The following is a 27,159-nucleotide window of genomic DNA, read 5'->3' as shown; positions in this document are numbered from 1 at the left end:
CTTGATAAACTCTGACTGAAATGTACAGTACATCCACTTCCTGCTGACTCAGATCAGCATGAGGAATCAGAAGTATGATGAACGAGATCCAGAGAAACTCCAACAGAGACATGATTGTGAAACTGGCTGAACTGGCTTTCAATCAGCTGATGAAGGGCAATGTGATGTTCTATGAGGAGGACCTGAGAGAGAGTGGTATAGATGTCACTGATGCCTCAGTGTATTCTGGGATTTGCACTGAGATCTTTAAGAATCTGTGATTCATCAGAGGAAAATCTACTGTTTCATACATCTGTGCTTTCATACATCTGCTGCTTTCTTTCTGTTTTACTCACATGTAAAAAAAAAAGAAAGTTGTTTCTGAATAAAGAATATCAGTGGAAAAAATCTCTGTCTGAGCTTATAGTAGTAGCAGTTAAGAAATGCTTGTGGAGGAAAAATGCACACCTGGATGTTTTCCTGCGGTTCCTGCTGGGCTTCTCACTGGAGTCCAATCAGAGACTCTTACAGGATCTACTGACACACACAGTGTGAACAGAGACCATGCAGAGAGGCACACAATATACATCAAAGACATAATCATAAATGAACATCTCTCAGCTGACAGATGCATCAATCTGTTCCTTTGTCTGCTGGAAATAAAGGATCAGACTCTGTTCAGAGGGATTCAGGAGTTTTTGAAATCAGAGAATCACTCTCCATCCCACTGCTCAACAATAGCCTACATGCTTCAGATATCAGAGGGGCTGGATGAGTTTGATCTGAAGAAATACAACACATCAGATTATGATCTGTAATCATATCATTTACAATGTGCTTTTGAAGAAAGGGATCGTATATTCACCAACCCGAGCTTTATACATCTGTATTATATCTGTTTTTTTATTTTTGTTTTTCCTCTCACAAATTCTCACAAATCATGCTCACTAATGCTCACAAATCCGTGTTTTTAAAACAGTAAAAGCTCTTTTCATGTAATTGTAATGTTATATTGTGTCATGTTTATCAAAATAAAACTGATAAAAAACATAGATCCCACTAAATACAATTTGTTGAACTTTATTCTTGTACAAACAGATGCTGTATTAAGCAGTACAAATATTGCATTTATTTCACTTCATGAAAGACAATATTCTAAAGATGGATCTCCTTTCTCTGGCGCATAAGGTCTATAGAGCTCGGGCGTAGACGTTATGGAATGATGCATTGTGGGTAACGGCGGCCATTTTAGAGGCAACGCAGAAGCGTTCGGAATAAAGTAATAGCGTAGCCGACCGGTCTCCACCGGCACCGAGAAAGAAAGAGAAAAAGTTATGGGCCGTGACAAAAAAAGTTGGCTATACCGTATACTTACAAACTTAATAATGAAGCCAAACAACGCTACTTAAAAAACAAATTAGATTATAGGCGAATTGATCCCTATGAATAAAGTCTGGAGTAGGCTAATACCAAGCCTCAGTTTCCCTGATATGTTCCTACCTGGTCTGTGGAGTGAGCGCTTACACCTCCGATCCAGGGGTGCGTTTCCCGAAAGCATCGTTAGCCAACTATGGTCGCAAGTTCCCTCGTTACCAATAGAGTTCAATGGACATTGCGATGAACTTGCGACCATAGTTGGCCAACGATGCTTTCGGGAAACGCACCCCAGAGCCGGATTTACAATTTCCTGTGCCCTCGGCAACAACATTCACACACACATTTTAATTGTTTAATAAACAAATGGGTTTTTTTTGTCACAGTCGGCTGCAAAGATGAGGTTGACGATGCTGATTGGCGATCTTCGCTGTAAGTTAAGTGAACGCGCCAGAGAGAAATGCAAATTGCATACGGATTAACTTACATAAGCAGAGAGCTGTCTGTTTTCTTTCGTTTTGAATTGTTTGTTTAAAAGTAGACACTTTTAGAAAAGTAGAACCTGTCACTGGAGGCTCACTTGCAGTTCACAAATGGATGAGTGCAAGATCTGCAGATCTACAAAGTAAACGCGGAGAAAACAATCGTTCGCACCGTGAACCAAGCATCAGTGGTGACACACACACACACTTGTCAGATTCTGTGAGCTACGAAGCTTGTCTATGTGGGTTTGTTACACTTCAGGAGTTATTTATTATACGTGCAATAATCCACTGTTTTCGTCCGGTTGACGACCAGCGGCGACCAAAGCCATATAGGGAAAACTAATATGATTTATGAGGCGTTTGCCCTGTCGATCATGAGACCGATTACAGCAGTTCACAATACAGCAATACTGAACCATTTTCCAAAAAATAACCTAAATTAATGACCAAATGATCAACGTTACCTACTGCCTACTATACGCTACTATACAGTACATCTACTTCCGTACCGTGATTCCCACAATGCATTGCGGCGTGACGCAACGATCCCGAGCTCTATACAGTGTGTGCGGAATTATTAGGCACGTTGAGTTTCTGATCATATTTTTTTCCAGGCACATTTTACCAATTCCAAACCACATTCCAGTAGTAGTTCAAACTACTATTCATTTTGTATTTAATAATTTATAAGTGATATATAATTGTTCATGAAGGCTGGAAATGAAAAACACCTTATATTCAGGTGTGCATGATTATTAGGCATATTTTCTTTTATGGATAAAATAAGACAAATAAGAGATTTAATTAAAACATTCAAAAATTATTAAATGCCCATGAGAAGGATGCAATACTAATGCAATACTAGAAATTGCAGTTAATTCATGACCATTGAACAGTGAAATGCTCATTAGGGTCAGACAAAAACAGGTGGAGAAGAAAAGACACGTTAACTGCAAAATAATTAAGAATTAAGGAGAAGAATTAAGTGTAAAACTATCAGGAACCCTTTAGTCTTCAGTGCCACCATTTTCCAGAGCTGCAACCTACGTTTTGAGTCTCCAGAAGTACAAGGTGTCAGAATCTCAGAGACTTGGGTTAGGTAAAGAAACCTAAAAAATGACCAATAAGAATCTCAAGCTGAAGTGTAGTAAAATACATGAAAATACATGAAATACATGTTTTTTATAGGCTTTATAGACAGACAGATTGAGAGTGACTCTTGAAGGATTAGCACCACATCCTCTTGTACCACTCTTTGAAGAATACATCTCAATAATCAACCACTAACAGCTATAATCTCTTTATTGTTTATGTACTATAGAACACACACATTGACTTCCGTCTAAGACACACCACAGTCTTCTATTGTGTTCTTTAAGACGTTTGAATGCAGCTGAACAAGAGTTTTGTCTTTCTGATTCTCTGAGCGCCACCTGGAGGAATATTAAGGAATTAAGGTGATTAAAGATGAAGGTGTCTGAAATCGCCCCCCTATATCTTTAAATAGGACACTATTTGAGGGGACAGCCATTTGTAGAGGTGTCTGAAACCATAGTGGACATTATTGAGTGCACTCATTCAATCCCATAATGCACTGCAATAACGAGTGTACAACTGATGCAAAGCCACTTAAAGGCAGGCCTGCAACCTTAGCCGAAAAAAGCTGATTGCTCTTGTCTCCATTTAACAATGCTTGGTCCGACCTTTGCGACTTTTGAAGGATGCAGCCTCTGAATTGGGACACAGATACAAAGTCACTTGAAGGCAAGCCTGCAACCTTAGCCGAAAAAACGTCAAGCCTGTGGTACGCATGGGAGACGAGGGCTTTTTTATTTATTTTTTTATTGATGTAAATGGAGGAGAGGCTTCACTATGCTGAATAAACTGCTTTTGTGAGGAAATAGCTTATCGTTTAATGAATTGACAGCCCATTGGCTAATCTTTGCACATTTGCTCTAAAACATTCGTTTTGGAATGATCTATTTTTTGAGTTTGTACCAACAACAACAAAAATGCTGTTTTAGAAGTCATGGACAATATTGCACAACCGGTATTATTCAGTTTACAGCACTTCTGAAAATGTAGAGACACGGCTGTGAAACCTTTAAAAAATAAACCTTCTTCTGTCAAGATATAAAGTAAAGTGTTATTGAATTGTGGTCTGAAGACAGAAGGTTTTGGGGTAGTGAGTGATTATGTAATATCACTATTATAAAATCAAATTAAATGGTACATTTGTGTTAAGAACATTCTTGTGATCATCTGATTCATTTCAAAGTGGACATTTTGTTTTAAAATCTAATAACAGGTGAAACTGTGGGACATGTTTTGTCTCATGTCTCCAGAATCAGTGATGGGATGGTTTGATGTTTCAAGGTCAAATGAATGTGGCATCCAGTGCATTTCGTTCATCTCACCACTAGGGGTCTCTGTCACCCGCTTAATGAAATGGAGTGTCTGAATGTTTTTTTGTTTTTTTTTATTGAACAAAAAGCACAGGGGATACATGCATCAAGCACAACAAATAAATTAAGATACAAAAAATAAGACAATAAATTCAAAGTAATTCAAGGCAGTAGCCTACATAAGGGATAGTTCACAAAACATTCATAGTGTCTGAATGTCTGTACATTCTGCACACTGTAATATGTAATATATCTCCTCCTGTTCTGCATCATTAGTGTCTCCTTACAAACCCTAATTGTGTTACTTCTGTGCATTTCTGAGTGTATCTGTTTCTTTTTGAAGATGTTTTGTGGAGTTATCTGGAAATGAGATCTGGATAATCTTGCAGTAGCCTACTTTTCTGGCTGCCTTCATATAGCCTAATATAACTGAAGTAAACATAATAGAAACACATTTTTGTTTAATTTTCTTCATTGCAACAAGATGCTCATACAGATATCATACTTGATTAAAAAAAAATTTCTCTGTATTTGTGTCTGTGTCTGGTGTTTGACCTGCTTTCACATGAAGTGATGCTAAAGGAGGAGGTTCCTGCGCTCATGTTGGAGGATGAAAACGGGAGGCTCAGTTTGTGCTCCAGCAGCTCAGGAGAGAGATGTGACGACACACGCTGTGATTTCAGGTGAGAATGAGCAGATTAAATGAGCACTGAATGCATGACACAGATATACATCAGTCAGATCACTAAACTAATGTCCTGTTTGCAATTATTGCATGCCGGCTGTTATACCAGGTATTATATTTTTGTTAAATTATAACACAGAACAGCTCGTCTACAGGCACATGGTGCAATTTTGAGGAAACTCTGACCTGTTCAGATCGAAACTTCTTTTTCCTCCAGCTGTTTCAATATATATATTTGATTCAGAAATGTCATGGCCATGGCAGATATCTAGGATGATGTGCATTTATATTGTTTATGAATATCAACTATCTGTATCAGAAATAATCTACAAAGCATCATGATATACTTTCACTATGATTGAATCGCTCTTGACAAAATTAATTTCTGGTTCAACGCAATCCACAATTTAGTGACTTTAATCTACTGGCATGAATTATAAAAGAACAAACCATTTACAGTTTTTTTTATCTGTATGATGCTGCAAGAATGCGATATGAAGTGATTAATTCTTGTCTTTATTCTGCAGGGAAGCTGTTTGGATCATCATGGCTGGACTGGAATGCAACAAATATCTCTGTCTCTTACCAGCAAGATGGAGCTGATTTGAAGTGAAGACATCTGACACCATGATGACGATGATGCTGAGAATAAATGTCATTATTATTTTGTGTCTTTCAGTCTTATTGTTTTGTACCCATCCCATCTCATCAGCTGATGTAAATCAGATGTCAGTGATACCCAGGGCAGCGTCCCGCTCGGTGGCAAGGATGGATGGCGATATCATCATCGGCGCTCTGTTTTCTGTCCATCATCAACCGGCGGCAGAGAAGGTCTCGGAGAGAAAGTGCGGTGAGATCAGGGAACAGTACGGGATCCAAAGAGTGGAAGCGATGTTCCACACGCTCGATAGAATAAACGCTGATCCCAACCTTCTTCCCAACATCACTCTGGGTTGTGAGATCAGGGACTCCTGCTGGTACTCATCAGTGGCTTTGGAACAGAGTATTGAGTTCATAAGAGACTCTCTCATTTCCATCCGTGATGACAGAGACGGGTTGAAGTGGTGTGTTGAGGGAAATCTTTCTGCTCAGCCGCCGGCCACCAAAAAGCCCATCGCTGGGGTGATCGGACCTGGATCCAGCTCAGTGGCCATTCAAGTTCAGAACCTGCTGCAGCTCTTCAACATCCCTCAGATTGCGTACTCGGCTACAAGCATTGATCTGAGTGATAAAACCCTCTTTAAGTACTTCCTTAGGGTCGTGCCCTCTGACACTCTTCAGGCCAGAGCACTCCTGGACATTGTGAAACGCTACAACTGGACGTATGTGTCAGCCGTTCACACTGAGGGTGAGTTATAGCTCTTCTGAAGCTCAGGATACTGTATGACCTGGAATTCTGAAGTATCAAGATGTTTCTCCTGAGAAATAAAATAGACACATTTTGATGTAAAACAAGAGTATATAACTATCAAATGAATGTGTGTAGTAGCTTAGATCATTTGATTTTGGAAGAATTTGATAAGAAATGTTTTGTATTGAAATCAAATCGGAGCATGGTTTGACATGTTAAGATCTATTCTGAAACTTTTGCTGAGGAGAAACTGTGAATTTAACTTTTCTATTTGCTTTCCATAGTCTCATTGGTGTCCAAGAGAAACATTTAAATAGCATGAAATGATCTGATCAAATATCACTGGAACCATGCAGGGTCAAAACTGCAAGACATTTTTAACAGACTTTTTAATCACCATATCATTATCAAGAGATTGATATTGGTCTCATATCAAGCACAGCCCATTATTCCAAATGTAACCCAATCTGTGATTAAAAAGTAAAACTGTAATCTTCTTAACAGCATTTGAAAGCACAATCAGGGTCACAAGCTGAGCTCTCAAATCATTCAATTAAATAAATGCCTGTGTTATAATCTGTAGTTTCATTCATTCATTTGCTTAATTCCTTCAGTCATTATTTTGTTAGTTCGTTCATTCATTCAGTGTTAATTTGTTCTTTCAGTTGTTCATTCGTCATTCATTCACTCAAGTCAGTCGTTCATTATTTGTGTTGTGCGTTGGTTCGTTCATTAATTTGTTTGTTTATTCTTTCATTCTCTTTAATCATTAATATTTTTCACTCACCCTTGACATGATATTGTACTTTTTGAGTAACAGTGGTATGCATCTTGAGACAAAACAATGGCACTGATTTAAGATATCTCAGTGCAAGTTGCTTTAAAACAGCTCAAATATGCACTTTAATCTGGGACTAGTTTAAGCCTTGTCTGTGAAACCGGGTGTTAATAAGTTAAGCTAAAGTCAGTTTGCATTGTTCATCTGATTTTAAGACCTTCTGAAGATGCTGTTAAGTTGTCCATCTCACTGCATTTTCACTGCAGTCCCAGGTGAGCTGGATCGAGGTAATGAGAGAAGCTCTGATGCAGATGCTCTTGTGTTGGTGTTCGTTCTTCAGGGAACTATGGTGAGAGTGGGATGGAGGCCTTTAAGGAACTGGTATCTCAGGAGGGTCTGTGTATCGCACACTCTGACAAGATCTACAGCAACGCTGGGGAGAAACACTTCGACCGGCTGCTGAGAAAACTTCGAGAGCGTCTGCCCAAAGCTCGTGTGGTGGTCTGTTTCTGCGAGGGAATGACTGTTCGTGGTCTCCTCATGGCCATGAGACGCCTTGGTGTAACTGGAGAATTCCTCCTCATCGGAAGGTGACTATGTGTTTAGTTTTTAATTTAATGAAATGTGTAGGGACATTAAGGACATTTAAAGGAATTAAAGCATAATCCTTGATAGTTTCATAAAGCGATCTATTCTGCTTAGAAATTATCATGATTTCCTGATGCTGCAGGTTTCTATTAATAAGATATTAAAATGATGGATGACTGTCCCATAGGTTTTTTTTATTTATTTTTTTGCTCTGCAGAACCCTCTCTTGTTGATGTAAAGTATTTCAAACCTCTGTCTTGATGCCAGTGCAGTCTCTATGAAGTGAAAAGAGGAACATCAATTGGCCAAGGCTGCTTTATTCTAGGTCAAGGAGACAGTTTTAAAGGAGGCTAGTTCATAGCCATATACTTTAGTTATTTACTGAAAGACATACTAGTCACACCAGGCTGATTTGACTAGTTAAAAGTGTGTACACAGCATCAATTAAAATTATTCAGTTTTAATGTTATGTAGGCTATTTGAGATGAATGATGGATTTGAGACACTTTTAGAAACCCCCTAAAACTAAAAATGACGAAAAAATTTCAATTTAGTAAATTCTAATTTAAGACACATGACATGTCTAAGTTTTTAAAGGTAAAATTAGATGTAAATATTTAGGTTATAAACTATAGTTGAGTATTCAAATTAAAAAGCACCACTTGAATCAGAGAGCTACAGTTCTCTTTGGTGTGGTTTATCAGAGTATTTTTATTTCGGGAAAACTGTTTTTACCTCACTACATTCCAAAGAGACAAAAACACATATTTTTCTATAACGTTGTACAGTGAAAGAGAGCCGCTCTTTTCTGAACACGAGTTTGGTAACTTACAAAAAGCGTGGATACAATCTGCGTGTCATCTGAAGGTTTTAGATCCAGTCACTGTCTTCCACCAGAGTTGTTTCAAATTATGGTCTTTTTATTCTTCAATGTAGTCAAAAACATACATACAGCACATTAAGAGATATAACCAGTTTAGATGGAAAGGATCTCAAGCTGACAAGCTGAAGACGTTACTGTAGCTTTACCCGTTAATAGACACGGTACTTCCTTGAAAAGAAATTACCCAACACCACAACAACCATAATGAAATGACCCTTTACAGTAGATAATGCTTTGCAATGAACTCCTTTAGAGAGCTACATATTGGAATTTATCTGTTCAATAAAATACCATACTCACCTATTGAGTAATAAATAAGCCATCTCTGTGTCGCTTTTACATTTCAAATCCCATCTCCAAAAATGCCAAGCCAATGTTGATTCTTGTTTTATTACAAGCTCTGTTGCATTCTTCCTCTGTTCGGCGCTTGTTTAAAATGGGTGATTCCCTGTTCGAGGTTTGAGAATTATCTGCTTTTAAACTTTCTCACTCGTTGAGAGCTAACATATCACTGTAAAAAGTGGTAACCTGAAATTGTCCACCTTAAAGAGATGGTGTTTTTTTTTTTTACTTGATTTAACCCATAAAAAATAATTTTGTTGGTATAAACTAATGGATTTAGGTTGATACAACAATATCAAATACTATTTTTGACTTGGAATAAATTATTAAATAAATTAATTTAGATGTTATCATTTTAGGTTACCTTTTTTGTCAGTGTACGCCACTCCTACGCCATGAGACATGCACGGGCGAGTGACGTATGTACGCAAATTCCCGCAAAAACATCCCGACAGGTCTAAAATGTAAACACGTATAATAAGCTTATCTTAGTGACTCACGTTTTGGAAGAAATGTTGATGATGTATTGACTCATTATTTCAATTTTTGTTATTTTTGTCAAGTCAAGTCATTTATATAGCGCTTTTAACAATATGGACTGTTTCAAAGCAGCTTTACAGTGATAATAGGAAATTAAAGTAACAGAGATTGTTTTGGCTTTACAGCAGCTCTAGAATAAAGTTATTGTCGATCGATTCATTTCCGTTGCAAAGATCATTAGTTATTAACTTAGGGGCCGCTTCCGCGTAGCCATGTGAACCGGAACTATTTTCACAACGTTTTATCTGTACAGAGGTAAAGAGAAGGAGAAGGGGCCTTCACAGGGGAGAGACTAGTTGACACTTCCGGACTGCGTTGTCGTCGTGTCCAGGCGCAGGTCCTTCATCAGATCTGGATACGGCCTGGATACGGCCTGGAAACCTCGGGATAAACAGAGAGACTAATATTAGCATAGACGCCTTTCTTCTTATAATGTAACAAGTACATCAGGATTTATGGGGAGTGTTCCCGGTTCCGGCTGACCTAATCTATGCATCTTAACATTGAATTATAGAAGTTATGTTATGTGTATGCTAGGTCAAAGAGATTTGAACTGACAGAGTGTGTCTGCTTCCCGGACAATGTTAGGAAGACTGTTCCAGAGTTTTGGTGCTAAATAGGAAAAGGATCTACTGCCAGCAGTCGATTTTGACATTCTAGGTATTATCAACTGGCCAGAATTTTGAGATCGCAATAGACGTGAAGGACTATAATGCGTTAAGAGCTCACTCAAGTACTGTGGAGCTAAACCATTTAGTGATTTGTAAGTAATCAGCAATATTTTAAAATGTATACAATGTTTAGGGAGCCAATGCAGTGTTGACAGAACTCGGCTAATATGGTCATACTTTCTGGTTCTAGTACTCTAGTAACTCTAGTTGCTGCGTTTTGGACCAGCTGTAGTTTATTTATTAAGAGTGCAGGACAACCACCCATAAGAGCATTACAATAATCTAGACTTGATGAACAAACTAATTGTTCTGCATTTGTCATTGAGAGCATATGATGTAATTTAGATATATTTTTAAGATGGAAGAATGCGGTTTTACAGATACTAGAAACGTGACTTTCAAATGATAGATTGGTATCAAAGAGCACACCCAGGTTCCTAGCCGACGACGAAGACTTGACAGAGCAGCCATCAAATGTTAGACAGTATTCTAGGTTATTACGTGAGGAAGTTTTTTGTCCAATAATTAGAATCTCTGTTTTTTCAGAGTTAAGTAGGAAATTATTAGTCATCCAGTTTTTTATATCAGCTATGCATTCTGTTAATTTTGTGAATTGGTAAGTTTCGTCAGGGCATGAAGAAATATAGAGCTGCGTATCATCAGCATAACAGTGAAAACTAATTCCATGCTTCCTAATGATATCTCCCAAGGGTAGCATGTACAGAGTGAACAGCAACGGTCCTAGTACTGAACCTTGTGGTATGCCATACTGAACTTGTGATCGATAAGATGTCTTCATTTACTGCTACAAACTGATAACGGTCAGATAAGTATGATTTAAACCATGCTAATGCAATTCCACTAATGCCAACAAGTCTATTTAAAAGAATGTTGTGGTCAATAGTATTAAATGCAGCACTAAGATCGAGTAACACTAATAGCGAGATACAACCACAATCGGATGATAAGGGCAAATCATTTGTGACTGTCTCAGTACTATGGTACAGTCTAAATCCTGACTGGAAATCCTTGCAGATACCATTTCTTTCTAAAAAGGAACACAGTTGTGAAGATACTGCCTTTTCTAGTATCTTTGACAGAAAAGGTAAATTTGAGATCGGTCTGTAATTGACTAATTCTGTACGATCAAGTTGCGTTTTTTTAACAAGCGGTTTAATCATAGCCAGCTTAAAGGTTTTAGGTACGTATCCTAATGACAAAGATGAATTAATGATATTAAGAAGAGGTAGTAGACGGTTGCATAGTTATAGTTTTCTCCCTGATATTATCAATCTTGTAAGTGAAGAAGTTCATAAAGTCATTACTGCTGTGCTGCTTGGAAACGTCTGGGGTTGAAGCTTTATTTTTCGTTAATTTAGCCACTGTTTCAAATAAATACCTAGGGTTTTGTTTATTTTCTTCTTAAAGGGCTGAAAAATAAGCAGATCTAGCAGCTTTTAAGGCCTCTCTGTACGCAATTGTGCTCTCTTTCCATGAAATGCGAAATACCTCTAGTTTTGTTTTCTTCCAGTTGCGCTCCATTTTTCTGGCTGCTCTCTTAAGGGCCCGAGTGTGCTCGTTGTACCACGGCGTTGGACTATTTCCTTTAATCTTCTTTAAGCGCAAAGGAGCAACTGTGTCTAAAGTGCTGGAAAAGAGAGAGTCAAAAGTTTCTGTCGCAATATCGAGTTCTTCTAAGCTATCTGGAATGCTGAGGAGATGAAACTGATCAGGAATGTTATTAATAAAGCAATCTTTAGTAGCAGAAGTGATAGGTCTAATATATTTGTAACACAGAGTTGGCTTTGCAACCTTGGCTAAATTAAGTATACACAAGACTAGATAATGATCTGAGATGTCATCGCTCTGCTGCAGAATTTCAACAGCATCAACATTGATTCCATGTGATAATATTAGATCTAGATTGTGATTACGACAATGAGTAGGTCCTGACACGTGTTGTCTAACTCCAATAGAGTTCAGAATGTCTTTAAATGCCAATCCCAGTGCATCTTTTTCATTATCTACATGTATATTAAAATCACCAACAATTACGACTTTATCTGCAGCCAGTACTAACTCTGATAGAAAATTAGCAAATTATTTGATAAAGTCTGTATGGTGCCCTGGTGGCCTGTATACAGTATACAGTAGCCAGCACAAATCTCAAATGTGATTTATCATTTACACTATATATTGCTATATTAAGCACCAACACTTCAAAAGAATTATATTTGAAACTAGACTTCTGAGTAATACTGCAGATATTGCTATAAATTACAGCAATACCTCCCCCTTTGCCTTTCAGACGAGGCTCATGTTTATAACAGTAATCTTGCGGGGTAGACTCATTTAAAGTAATGTAATCGTTTGGTTTTAGCCAGGTTTCTGTCAAACACAGCACATCTAGGTTACAATCTGTGATCATATCATTAACAAAGTGCTTTTGAAGTAAGGGATCGAATATTCAGCAAAAATCATTTGTTCATTTGTATTATATCTGTTTTTTATTTGTTGATCAATTAATTTTTTTTCTATTTCCTAATTCGGGGAACAGTCTCTATATGATGATATCTAGGTGAAAGAGTCTCTGTGTGATGAGATTTATCTGACCTCAGTGACATGAGACAGCTAGCAGACGGTCAGTTTAGTCAGTCTGTCTGCTTCCTGACCTGAACCCCAATTAATGTTTGAGCTCTAAGACTATGTGCCATATTACTAGAGAGAAGAGCAGCACCATCCCATCCCATTTTGAACAAGAAAAAGTTACATAGTGTAGCTTTAAAATAACGCAGATCGCAGATCTAATGCATCTTCCATGATGTTTCAAATTATATTATATATATATAAAACTGCAGTGTTTGCAGTTATTCTTAAAATGGTAAAACTTGAGGTCAGTTTATATTGTATTTTTATTCAGTGTTAAACTAACTTCAGTTTATATAGAAAGTTAGCTGTCTGTTAGTTAGTTAGTCTATAAGAATTGAGAAAAAAAAAAAACGTTTTTCACATATGACATGTCAAAAACTTTCCAAGACAGATTTAATTTGACCTAAAAATCTAAATTAAAATCATCCCCTGGGACATAAAAGTGCCTAAAGTTGAAGAAACACTTGATTATGGTATTTTTTTATTAATTTTTTTGGTAATACATTGAGAAGACACAATGCTTGTCAGCTGCTGGTAAATTGTTGTCATCTGTGAAATATGAAGTGTCAACTAATAATAGTCAGTCTTTGGCGCTCTGCCAGGAAGATGCTGAGAGGCAGATGGTGCTGATATTGCCATGACCACAGAAAGATACCTTCATTATGAACTCAAGCGCAACACACGTTCACGGTTCAAGCAAGAATGGACTAAAAAAAAAAAACTTGGACCAATGCTGGCCTAATATAGACTACCGCCTGCTATGTAAACGTTTTCATGCTATTTTGATATGCCAGCAGTTTATGCATTGCAGAGGCATCTAGTTGCACACTATTTAACTTATTACCTCCTAGCATTTTTTTCAGAGAAGATTACACCAATCTGCTGGCAGCCATCATCTTATTACTTATGCTCTAATGATGAAACTTATAATACAGAGTAAGCATTGTAAGCATTACTGAGTCTATGCCAAAGTAGGTCAATGCACTCGAGCATCAGTGTTATTTAGGCATTGTAGGTGAGAGATTGAAAAGGAAGTTGGTGGTAATTTTGTGACGGGTTTCCTTCAGTGATGGCTGGGCAGACCGAGATGAGGTCGTGGAGGGCTACGAGCAGGAAGCTGTTGGTGGCATCACTATAAAGCTTCAGTCAGCCGAGGTCACGTCCTTTGATGACTACTACCTGAAGTTACGCCTCAACACCAACAATAGAAACCCCTGGTTTGCTGAATTCTGGCAGTATCGTTTCCAGTGTCGCCTCCCGGGACACCCACAAGAAAACACGAATTATAAGAAGAACTGCTCAGGTATGAGGAGTGAGAGAGGCTGTATATGGGTCATTCCTATGCAGTACATTTCCATGTCCCCATCATAGATGACCTAATATTAGATAAAATATTAATGAATTCATATGAGTTAGTTTTCTTTTATTAAAGTATCACAATTAAAGACTCATATGTACTAATTTCTCAAATGGGGGAAAAAAAATATTTAGAAATATTCCAGGTATTTCTTCATATTTTCCTTTCTCTAATTGAACTGTGTCAAGCTTCTAGGTATTGTTTTAATTAGTAATCAGTTACGTTTTTGTTTTTTTCCTAATATTATCCTTTATCCTTTGCCCTCTATAATTTTCTGTGAATAAAGCAGATATTTTTTCACTATTATGACCATGTGATCCTCTTTAGGGCTCTGTGGTATGGACAAAAAAAAAAAAGAAAAAAAAATATCTCTGTATTTTTGGGCTGAATGGTGATAGTGAATTGTGAAACTTTTAACCGGTAGGAGGAACACATTCACTCATCTGAGTTTAGTAATTATATTAGCCCACATTTGATTACCCCATTACAATAGTCACTTTACAGTTACTGCTATAATGAAAATGCACTACTTGTAGGTTTAAAAATGTACATGCGGCACATTTAATGTCCAGCAAAACATATTTACCAAAATTATTGTACTATTCTTTTGCAAATGAGGAGACTCGTCCACTCCTGATAGCAAAATTTAAATATTTGCATGACTTTCTAACATTTACAGATGGAGAATATACCTGTAAAATGTAAGTTATGCACTGAGGAAAACACTGCATTAAACAGCGCAAGTATCTGTCAGAGCATCTGACAGGGCAAGCCACGTTAACTATATCTTAACAATTATTTTGAAGTTCTTAATATAAAGCATGGCTCATGTTTAGGACATGCAGCAGTTCCTCCGCTATTTGCTATTTTTCAGATGCGCTCATAATATCAAACTAATGTGGGCTCCGTACTCGTTATTGCCTATTATATAGCCTAAAAATTATCTATATAATCATCTTAAGCTAATCATCTTAAATGGCCTAACTCTTTGCAGCTAGTTATTATAAAAACCTGCCCAACAATTTACCTGGTCATTTCTACTATATTTCTTAAATATCATGTTTTGTTTTTCATCCTGTTTGATTAAATTACAGTCCATGTTTACTAGTCAATACTTCACTGAGCAATGACAAGCTTTAGCTCTCATCTTAGCCATGCTGTTAATTTTCTAGTTATTAAAGTGTCTGACCAGAGTATGTTTTATAAACATATCTTCTTAAATTGCAATTGCAACAAGCATATAGATTTGAAAGAAAAGTTAAAAAACTGTACTGCAGAACAGGAATGACCCATTTTGCATGCTACAGTATAGCTGTTATTTCCCAAAACAGAAGAAAATAAAATACTTGCTTATTAGGTTTATACTCATTTAAAGGCATATTTTTGTGTTTTTTGCTCTTTTTGTATCTTTGAAACATTCTCTGCTGACTGAAAAAGGTGATCTAGGTAAATTAACTCTTTTTATGGCACATTTCTGGCTGGCTGGGTTGATATTTATTAACATAAGATATTTATTTATTTAAAGACAACACTCAGCATGTTGTCAAAATGACACCTGACTTTTTTCTGCATTTGCAGCCACATCTTGTTTCACAATGCAATAAATATTTTAACGTGATAATACATTTTTTGAACCTTTGTACAACTTATTTAAGTGCCATTATAAATACAGGGAAGCATGCCACTCACTTTATTATCTTATTTTATGCTATTTTCATGTTAGTTGTCCATATATGTCTGTGTTTTTTACAGCATTGCTTTGCTATTTAATTTTTATTTTATTTTTTATTTTTTTAGTTGTTTTAGGCAAGAGGTGAACTTTCATTGGTCAAATGATTTTGAAGCAAAATTATAATTTTAACTCTGTGCAACGAACATAAAGCCAAAATGAAAACTGTTACAAATAATCAAACAGAGAAATAGTCATAGTGTGTTGTTCTGTTATTATTTCTTTGTCTAGAACTCCAAGATGGTAAGTGAATATTTTTCTGAAGAGCTAACGTGGAGACACCTCACTTCAGAAATATAGATAGAGGTCGACTGATATTGTACAACCATATGAACTTAAAGTAAATTATGCTGTGTGATTCTGTGTCCGTATAAAACATAAGTCTTTTTCTACTATTTCGGATCACTAGTAAAGGTTATTAGAAAAGAATGTCCTTTACTATTGTCAATAAGGTCACAAAGCAGCACTGTATATCGGTTGACCTCTAATATATGAAGTTATTGGGATGTTTATCCCCAAAATATTGGCATCTGTAAGGGCACTTTGGTTTTAACTTTACTGTATATCCCAATAACATTAACTAGATCTCTCATGCCAGTTGGCTATGCTGCATGGGGAACTTTTTTAAGCTCCAAACATTTTTAGTTGCTTGTGCTAATATTAATCAGAGCCTTCAGAGAGAAGAAATAAAGAGGTCACGCTTCTTATTTCTATAGATTTGGCTCCACTTACAACATGCATCTGCTAAATATGCACACACAAAAAACAAAAAAAACAAAAAACACTGTATCGATGTCATACTGTGACTGTGGTGGAAGAATTTTAGAGTGTTTGGTGTTTTGTTGTTCACTATTTTTGACACAAATAATAGTGGGACACATTATAATCCAGCAAAATTTACACAGAATTTTAAACATGGTAAATGGGGCCATAATAGGCCTACAGGTATATGCAGACTACTTATTTATTTACTCCTAAAAAGTAAAATATTACAAAATGTCAAAAATGTGTTAGAAAGTTAAAGTTAAAGTAAAACACATTCGTATACATTTCAAACATTTTTATCTGATTATCGTAATGATTTTATTCGTAATGATAATGAGATTTGATGATACATTTTTATATGCTGGGAGGATATTTGAGTTGAAATATCATAGCACAGTATCATATCTTTACTGAGACCTTCTGTCCTAAATATTTCTCTTTGCATGGAAACAAACCTTTGACATACCATAGAAAATATGTTGTTTTTGCACATAAATGATTGAATAGAGAGCGAGGGTGTAAGAAACACTGAGAAATCCTTCTCGCAATCTGCCTCTATCATTAATAAAACATGGATTTAATGTTTCAGTTTGTCCTCAAAGTGTCACTCCTTTCTTATGGTTTGTGCCCATTTAAAATGAGGGATCAACTAAGACAGCATTTTCAGCGAAGCATGCCTAGGTTTTAGCTTTCGCCCGTTGCTTGCTGCAATGCCCTTTATTTTACACATGTGTAATGTGAGAGCCATGTTATGATGAGAGTTTTCTTTGAAAATGTGTTTCTTAATCTTCAAAATCATCATATATATCATACGGTGCCTGATACTGCTTCCTGCTGGCTTGTTACAGATCACCAGATAATGATCCGATAGGGTGTCCTTTGACATTGCCCGTTCCTTTGAATCAATACAGCGACCTTTTTTTTCAATTGTCAGCCACATTTACATTTGCTTGAGGGAGGCGGGCAAGAATGAGAACATGGATGAATAATTAATTTCCTTGCTCAATTAATAATAATGTCAACATCATGACCATTACTAATTCAATGCTGAGTTTGGTTACATAAATGGTTTGCTTCGCCATGGCAACAAGCATTTCCTTTGATCTTCTGTTTTAATGCTGCTGTCTTTTGATTCACTGTCCAATGGAAATAGAAAGAACTTACTGTCCTGTCGCCCGTGGCTTTGGAATAATAATGTGTCTCTGGACACCCTATCGTTCCCTTTCAAGTGCTCAAAAATTATATTTAAAATGTGGTCGGAAAATATGGCTGAACTGTTACAGTGGGGGTTTTTTGTAACAGTGATTTTCATTTCAGTAAAAGTGGAATAATTATTTTGTAGAATATGCAGGTATTGCTAAATGATTTAGTGTAGTCAATATGAAATCAAAATGGACCCTATTTACTTTCTTAATGCATGTTTCTGGTTTTACTGTGCACGATATTCCAAAGAAAAACTATTTGTCTTCATTGTCTGTATAAAAAGACTTTCCTTTTCAGCTAACATCACTTAGGCCATGCAGGCTGTTGGACAATGTTAACCAATAGTCAAAAAGGTGTTTAGATATATAAGGAAGTAAATTGGGTTGCAAATGTTGTTTTATGTTGACTAAGACGCTCAATTTGTTTCGTAGTGATGCTCTAATAATTGCTGTTTGGTTTGCTGATTCTCTCAGGTTATGAAAGCCTTGAGGATAACTATGTCCAGGACAGTAAGATGGGGTTCGTCATTAATGCCATCTATGCCATGGCTCACGGCCTTCATGATATGCATGAGTACTTGTGCCCGGGTTACAAGGGACTTTGTGAGGCGATGGACCCCATTGATGGCAGCAAACTGCTAGACTTTCTCCTCAAGACCTCCTTTACTGGTGTGTCTGGAGAAGATGTGTGGTTCGATGAAAACGGGGACTCGCCAGGCAGGTCAGTCTTACTTACTGGCCTACATAAAGCTACATTTTATGCACTAAATGAATAACACAAAAATAGCTATTAATTAATTTTTAAACCACAGTGGAGTTGCATCCAATATGTCCAATGGCCTGGCTTCAGCAAACACTCACTTGCAGGAATTTCTGGAAATAACTTTGTGTCTTTCTTTTTTGAAGGTATGACATTATGAACCTGCAGCATGTAGAGCCTGGAGTCTATGACTATATAAACGTCGGCTCGTGGCATGAAGGCATTCTGAGTATTGATGATTATATGATCCAGATGAACCGCAGTGAGATGGTCCGATCTGTCTGCAGTGAGCCCTGCTCCAAAGGAGAGATCAAGGTAAGTTTGTATATTTATTAGCATTTAAAAACCCTCATGTAGATGCATTTGTATTGTTGCCGTTATTTTAAGTTGCTCCTTCTTAAAGAAACTTTAGTCCACTGGGGAAATGTGTGTAATGTGTCCTCACAGGTGATCAGGAAAGGGGAGGTGAGCTGTTGTTGGATTTGTACAGCCTGCAAGGACAATGAATATGTCCAGGATGAGTTCACCTGCAAAGCCTGTGAGCTGGGATGGTGGCCAGACGAAGAACTGCACGGTACTTCATTTGCAATAGTCATCATTTTATTGCAATAATTATTTTGTTTAATGTGGTCAGATTTCACTCTGTCAGATGTTTCTCCTAAAATTCCTCAGGAGAAGTAAAAATAGATACTAATAGTGACTATAGTGGACCAAGCAGAAGTATAAATCTACTGTATAAAATGAATCTGCATAGTATAGCTTAGAAAATTTGATCTTGGAAGAATTTGATGAGAAATCTATGAGGTCGTATTGAAGACTCAGATTAAAAGCTTAAGTATCTTAGTTTCTTGTTGAGGTTGAGATCTCTTTTCAAGCTGTTGAAGAGACATATGAGATTACTAAGGTCTTTTTCTTAGCAATAAATAAATAAATGCAAATCTGAGAGTCAAGAGACTTCAGCAAAAGTCTCCAAAAGTTCTCTGTTTAGTCTCGTAGTTGTCTTAGAGAAATAATGGAGACACTAAAGGGAAATTATGTGACAATCAACCGGTCTTCATTTGAATGTTTAAAACTAAATATTCAAATATATAAGCTAGTCTGCATCTTAAAACAATCCATTGTCTGTCAGCATTTATTCTATCAGGCTTGTTGAGGAGAGGTGTAATATTATTTTTCTAAGCAATCAGACTTACTGTGGTGACTTTTGAATGGACAAGCACAGAAAATTTCTTCAGAAAATGTCAAAATCCAGTACTTAAAGATTTATCTATGGTGCTTTTGCCCAGAGTTTTGGTAATTCACTTTAATCGGTTTTGAGTTTTGAAGTCAAAAGAAAATGTCTGAATCAAAGCATCAAACACCCATGCAGAGGATTATTCTCCAAGTCTTGCATTATTACTGATTTGGCTATTTAAGAGACCTTCACTGTCCTATTTTCAAAAGGTTTCCCATGACTCCTGAAGGCCATTTATCATTTTTACAGATTGCTTGTGCCGTACAACTTATCGCCTGTGACAGCCCTACTTCACTGCCTACTTCTCTGGCCTATTTTCATACACTATGATGGTCAATGTCAATGCAGCAGCTTAGAGTGTCCTAGCAATGTATTTTTCATTAGTTCTCTCTATAGTTCCATATATGTTTCTGCCGTAATGCACAGATTCACCATAGCTCAAGAAAAACCCATGCGGCAATGTCAGGAATGCTGAAAAATATGAATTTTATTTATCTTTTAGGAAGTTTTTCATATCCTGCTAGATGTAAATGGTTGTGTCCTTGAGTTTTAATCTTTCGTAAAAGGGTCTAGCTTTCATGAATTCTGGTTTTGGTAATGAGGAAGCATTCATTTCCTCTCTCCTGCTGCAGTCTCTCAAGTCTCCTTTGGCTTGGTTCTTTCTTATGGCCGTTCCCTTAGTGGAGGTGCTGTTTATTTTTAGGTGAGCTGGAAACCTACTTTAGCACTTGGTGCATAAGCGAGCTGGCCACACTCAGATGGCCAGTCCTACAAAGACACGCAGCAATGCGAAGTGAACGCTTTTGTCATTTTTATTTCATATTCAACAATGTACGCTCAATCTCCTGTTGGCCTCTTAAAGTGTTTGCATATTGGTGGAGGCATACATTCATAATGCATCACATCTTATGAATAATTTGAGTCCACAGTAAAATGAGAAAAAGCTCTGCAGGTGTCTTGGCCCCATTTTTAAAAGAAAACAGCCCCAATTTTTTTAGAGGTTGCCAGGGCATTGCTATGTGGTTAAAAGGTGTTCAGAAACATTTAAGTGTGTTGTTATGCAGTTGCCAGGGCATTGGTATTGTCACGGTCACCAGCTAGTCACCACCTCCTCACTACATTTCCCATCATCCTCCCTGGCCCTCACCTGCATGCACTTCCCAATCACAGAGATGGCTGTCACCTGTCACCAATCTTCACTGATCATCATCCAGCACTATATAACTCTTCCCACTGCAGTTCACCATTGTCTGGTCTTGTCGTTCCCTCAAAGAACACTTACCTGCGCGAACGATTTGTCTTCAGTCATCCTGCTTCCTTCGTCCGTCTTCAGTCATCCTGCTTCCTTCGTCCGTCTTCAGTCATCTGCCTCGATCTCCATTTCTTTCCACCATTACTCATCCAGATATCCATCCTGAACACTATATTCATCAGTTACTCACCTGCTTCCATCGTTGCGATCACATACTTCTCCAAATAAACCTGTTGATTACTTTACTTGTGTGAATCCTTCTGTTTCATGACAGAAGACCAGACCATAAACATAAAATATGGGCGTTTCCCGCATCCATCAAAAACCAACCGATCGTCTGATCATTTGTTTCCAGGATGGCTGTCCGATCGAATTATGTGAAAGATTTCCTAGAAATTTCACACCAGGTCAACTGGACAGCTGATGTCCTAAAGAACGTGTTTGGGCTTGGACTGGACGATCCTCTGCACCAGCCAGCTTCAGCCGCAAAACCAGGGATCATGTGCTGTTGTGGAGTGGTTTAGCCTTCACCGTGGGTGAGGCTGATGATTACATCGCCACTCAACCACCATCACCTCTTCCTCGCCACACCATTTGAATGTCTTCACGTCATACCTGCCGAGCCAGAGACTGTTCACGCCATGTCAGCCGTGCCTGAGATTTCGCTGCCGGTTCCTGAGCCCGCTTCAGCCCACAAGCCACCCTTCCAGGGTCTCATTCCGCCGAGGTCACCCTTTCAGGGTCTCGTCCCACCGAGGCCACCCTTCCAGGGACTCGTCCTGCCGAGACCACCCTTCCAGAGTCTCATCCCATCCAGACCGCCCTTCCAGATCTTCTTCACGTTGAGACCACCCTTCCAGATCTTCTTCACGTCAAGCCTGAGCTTCTTCACGTCATGCCTGTCAAGCCTGAGCTTCATGCCACGCCTGAGCCCTCGTCCCCGACCAAGATGGCCGTCGCCACGTCAGAGGCTATTCCTGTTCCAGACCTGTTCCTGAGTCTGTTCCTGAGCCTGAGCGTAAGCCCATAACTCCACCCAAGAAATTTTTTGGGGGGGCTATAGGTCCCTGGCCATAGTGGCCAAGCCGGACTCCCATGGAAAGGCCACGATGGCCGATCCGCCCTGGAGGCCTCTGGTCCCTCCTAACCACGTCCTCGTCAGCCTCCAGGACCCGCCCTCCCTCCCTCCCTCCCTCTCCGGGTAGACTTCTTGAATTTCTGCCCGCCTTCTCCCGTCCTTCACCCACTCCTGTTGCCAGCCCTCCGCCTGCTCCTCTTCCTCCTCCTTCATCCGTCTTCATTCATCTGCCTCGATCTCCTTTTCCGAACCTGCAACAGATAAGACCATTACTCATCCAGATATCCATCCTGAACACTATATTCATCAGTTACTCACCTGCTTCCATCGTTGTGATCACATACTTCTGCAAATAAACCTGTTGATTACTTTACCTGTGTGAATCCTTCTGTTTCATGACAGCTATGTGGTTAAAAGTTGTTCTGAAACATTTAAGTGTATTGTTATGCAGTTGCTAGAATGTTCATAATTGTTATTTTTGAGGTTTTGGTGCATTTCCATGCAGTTGCTAGGGTGTTCAAAAGAGTTGCTAGGACATTGCTAGGTGGTTGCTTACTGGTCTAAATCAACAGAACACATTCAAAAAATTTGTGGGCGTTTGCCAGGATGTTGCTATGTGGTTTTGTTTTTTGTGCATTGCTATGAGGTTGCTAGGGGATTGCTAGGTGGTTACTTAATGTCCCATGTTCTGAGTGGGGTTTGGTGCATTTCTGAGTAGTTGCCTACGGCATTGCTAGGTGGTTACTGGTACACTTTTTTTGTGTGTGTTGCTATGCAGTTGCTATTCAAAGTGGTTTCCTAGGATTTTCTGATCTGTTTTTTTGGTTCGGCTCCCCCCCTTCAGTGTAAATCAGGATTCTTTTGGTCACTTAATTGTACACCAGACAAAATGGAAAGTTTGATGCTTAGAAAATTAATTGCACACCGCTAATAGCACAGTATAGTGTTGTAGTCAAGATCACCTAAACCAAGACCTGAGTGTGAGACCAAGATCAAGACTTGAGGGGTTGAGACCAAGACAAGACCTGACCAGACCAGCACTCTGCAATTTCATCTGACAGATAAATGAGAAATGTCTTATATTTAATAAAATTAGAATAGTATAACAATAACAGTGTATATAGTTAGAATAATACACTATGTAGAGCATGTAAAATAAATCTGACAATGCACAGGAAATTAAATGATGTCCCTGCAGTTGTGGTCTTGACTGTTCTTGAAATAAAATCCAGAGTCCTATTGGTCTGAGACCGAGATGAGACCTAGTACAATTACAAATGCGGTTGATACCTAGACAAGACTGAGACCTTCAAAAAGTGGTCTCGAGTACTACAATAGTACAGCAATAATAATAGTGATGCTTGCCTAACTAACAATTTTAATACTAATTTCATGTATTGTTCATACTCTCACATTGATATAATAATTTTGTCTTGTCTCTTCAGTCTGTGAGCCACTTCCCCTGCGCTACCTGGAGTGGAGTCATCCTGAATCCATTGCTGCTGTCGTCTTTTCATGTCTGGGCATCCTAGTGACCAGTTTTGTCACCTTCATCTTCATACTGTACCGAGACACGCCAGTCGTCAAGTCCTCCAGCCGTGAACTTTGCTACATCATCCTGGCTGGCATCTTCCTGGGTTACATTTGCCCTTTCACTCTCATCGCCCGTCCCACCCTAGCCTCCTGTTACCTACAGCGCCTCCTCGTTGGCCTCTCTGCCTCCATGTGCTACTCGGCTCTCGTCACCAAGACCAACCGCATTGCTCGCATTCTGGCCGGCAGCAAAAAGAAGATATGCACACGTAAACCTCGCTTCATGAGTGCCTGGGCGCAAGTGGTGATCGCATTCATCCTCATCAGCGTGCAACTGACTTTGGAGGTCACGTTGATCATCTTGGAGCCTCCAGAGCCTATTAAGTCCTACCCCAGTATTCGAGAAGTGTTTCTAATATGCAATACCAGTAATGTAGGCATGGTGGCACCACTGGGCTATAATGGCTTGCTCATTCTCAGCTGCACCTATTATGCGTTTAAAACTCGCAATGTCCCTGCCAACTTTAACGAGGCAAAGTACATTGCCTTCACCATGTACACCACCTGTATTATCTGGTTGGCCTTTGTGCCGATTTACTTCGGCTCCAACTACAAGATCATCACCACGTCCTTCTCTGTGAGTCTCAGCGTGACGGTGGCTCTCGGCTGCATGTTCACGCCAAAAATGTACATAATACTCGCTAAACCCGAGAGGAACGTACGCAGCGCGTTCACCACCTCCGATGTGGTGCGTATGCATGTGGGCGATGGAAAAATTGCTTGCAGGAGCAACAGCCTACTAAACATGTTCAAACGTAAGAAGAACGCATCTGGAAATGCCAAGTAAGTAGCTCAGCAGCATTAGCGCAGTCTCTCTCCGTCCTGTTGCACTAGAGCCCATGGATCCAGTCCTGTAATTCTCTCCAGACCTCAGGATCATGCCATTTCCAGGAGCTTACTCAATTAACGGCTCTCTCAGACATCTTGTGAATTTCAGGTCAACTACAATTAAAACCTGCACACCCAGGGGCTTCTAAGCAGCAGGGCTGAGAGAGACTGTGTGACTATAGTAGCTTTAGATGTATGTAATGGCAAGTGCAAGAGTTATTATTCTTCTACAACCAATTATTGAGTTGCTGGAGTTTTCATGGTGAATATCAGATAATGGAAGGAATGTGTCAGCTGGAAAAAGATTTTGCTATAATTTTTATTCCACAGTAAATATATTTCTAATATATATGTAATATATTACAAAAAAGTAAAGCAAAAATACAGAGAAGGACTTGTCACAAACAAGTCAAGATATGTATAACCTCTGCAACTAGTTGTTTACGGTTGCAACTTGTTGCATTTAATATAGATCATATTATGTATATATGCTGTTTTGCAACAGCTGTGGTCAGAATTTAGAGTTGCTACTAATTGTTTTATAATATTAGTTTTACTGTTACTGTTAAAATACTGTTTTACAAGTATTTTTTCAATTCAAATGTCCCATTATACGAAGCTGTTTGTGCACTGATGCCAGATTAATTAATTTGTTATGAATAATCTGGTGTTTGGTTTGAGTCCATCAAATTCCAAATAAAATGGGAAAATAATCAAATAAGCTGAAGTTCCTTTTATTTGTAATGTATTTTGTGATATAAAGTGGGGACCAAAAGTCTGAGTGTATTAGTAGAAATGCTGCTATTTGCTATTTTTTTAATGTAATTTTTTTAATTTGCTAATTTTTAATTTTATATTTATATACACTGGTTCTCGAATCTGATTGGCTAAGAGCCTTCTCCAGCCATGCGATATTCTACCAGTATCACCAAAGAAGCAGTTTCACCTTTTGTATCACACCACTTGCAGCATTACTCACACTGATTGTCATGGCGGATGAGCAAACCCACTATAATTTTACAAATACAACTGTTGTTCTGTGAGAGAATGTAGTTATTTAGATCTCAAATATGTGACTAACATAGCGCCTATTTGACAATTTGTTTAGATGTTTGCGGACATGTGAGCTCAAGGCCATCAGCGGCCGTTCAGTGTGTTAAAGTTAGGCAGCAAAGACTGTCTTTATGAGTGAGTCAGTAGCAAGTTTGTTAGACGTTATTTTTACTTTAAACTACACCTTATAAAAAGCAACCAAAAAATTAATTGACTAATGCGGTCATGTAAAATCCCTTTAACTGTTAAAAGGACAAAGACAAAGATATTCATTCATATTCATCAGTGGGCATTCACACTGATTTTGTGATTATAATGAATATAAGATTGACCTGAAGAATATCAGCTAGATGCATGTAATTCACTCGCTTAGTCGATCTCTCTCTCTCTCTCTCTCTCTCTCTCTCTCTGTCTCTCTCTCTCTCTCTCTCTCTCTCTCATAATACTCTACATAATACAATAAGCTTTAACGAAGTTCTAAAGTTACGTTTTAGACTTAGTAACGGAGGCTTGGGCTCAACTGTTAAACTGTCAACTTGAGATTTTAATCTGTGGTTGGAAGGAAGTAGTTCTGTACAGAAGAGGGGTTTTAAAGACACTGTTGTTGTTTCTTATTTATTTACACAATTGTGCCATCAAACTGTTCTATAAACGCAATTGTGATTGCTTACGGCCGAATCACACCAATGCTGATATAGAGCGATATCGCACTGCTACTCATGTGATATTGTTCACATGGACTATTTCTTTTAATCTTTTTTAAGCGCAATGGAGCAACTGTGTCTAAAGTGCTGGAAAAGAGAGAGTCAATAATTTCTACTGCAACATCGAGTTCTAAGCTATCTGGCATGCTGAGGAGATGAAACTGATCAGGAAGATTATTTATAAAGCAATCTTTAGTGGCAGAGGTGATAGTTCTACAATATTTATAACACAGAGTCGGCTTTGCAACCTTGGCTAAATTAAGTATACACAAGATTAAATAATGATCTGAGATGTCATCGCTCTGCTACAGAATTTCAGTGGCATCAACATTAATTCCATGTGACAATATTAGATCTAAAGTATGATTACGACAATGAGTAGGTCCTGACACGTGTTGTCTAACTCCAATAGAGTTTAGAATGTCTGTAAATGCTAATCCCATTGCGTCATTTTCATTATCTACATGGATTAAAATCACCAACAATTAGGACTTTATCTACAGCCAGTACTAACTCTGATAGAAAATCAGCAAATTCTTTGATAAAATCTGTATGGTGCCCTGGTGGCCTGTATACAGTAGCCAGCACAAATGTCAAACAGGATATATCACTTACGCTAGAGAAAGCACCACCACTTCAAAAGAATTATATTTGAAACTAGACTTCTGAGTAATACTGAAGATATTGCTATACATTACAGCAATACCTCCCCCTTTTCCTTTTAAACGAGCCTCATGTTTATAGCAGTAATCTTGCAGGGTGGACTCATTTAAAGTAATGTAATTGTCTGGTTTTACCCAAGTTTCTGTCAAACACAGCACATCTAGGTTATGGTCTGTAATCATATCATTAACAATAAGTGCTTTTGAAGAAA

General features: G+C 38.3%; 1 protein-coding gene across 2 annotated transcripts in view; it reads left to right on the top strand.

Annotated features, from left to right (window-relative positions):
- The first annotated feature begins 4,860 nt into the window (after positions 1-4,860).
- The window catches only part of grm1b (glutamate receptor, metabotropic 1b), a 29,512-nt gene continuing 7,213 nt past the window's right edge, over positions 4,861-27,159 (top strand). For both annotated transcript variants that reach the window (XM_084096055.1, XM_084096056.1), the window contains exons 1-8: positions 4,861-4,926; positions 5,456-6,276; positions 7,398-7,647; positions 13,798-14,033; positions 18,258-18,504; positions 18,690-18,858; positions 18,991-19,117; positions 23,553-24,483. In XM_084096055.1, the coding sequence (XP_083952181.1) occupies positions 5,556-6,276; positions 7,398-7,647; positions 13,798-14,033; positions 18,258-18,504; positions 18,690-18,858; positions 18,991-19,117; positions 23,553-24,483 (2,681 nt within the window). In that variant the 5' untranslated portion in view covers positions 4,861-4,926; positions 5,456-5,555. The remainder of the gene's footprint in view (positions 4,927-5,455; positions 6,277-7,397; positions 7,648-13,797; positions 14,034-18,257; positions 18,505-18,689; positions 18,859-18,990; positions 19,118-23,552; positions 24,484-27,159) is intronic.

This window comes from Abramis brama (genome assembly GCF_963993115.1).
Source record: "Abramis brama genome assembly, chromosome: 21".
In the NCBI taxonomy this organism is placed as follows: domain Eukaryota; kingdom Metazoa; phylum Chordata; class Actinopteri; order Cypriniformes; family Leuciscidae; genus Abramis; species Abramis brama.
The sequence above is the reverse complement of the archived record's forward strand: the minus strand, read 5'-3'. Positions and strand labels throughout refer to the sequence as shown.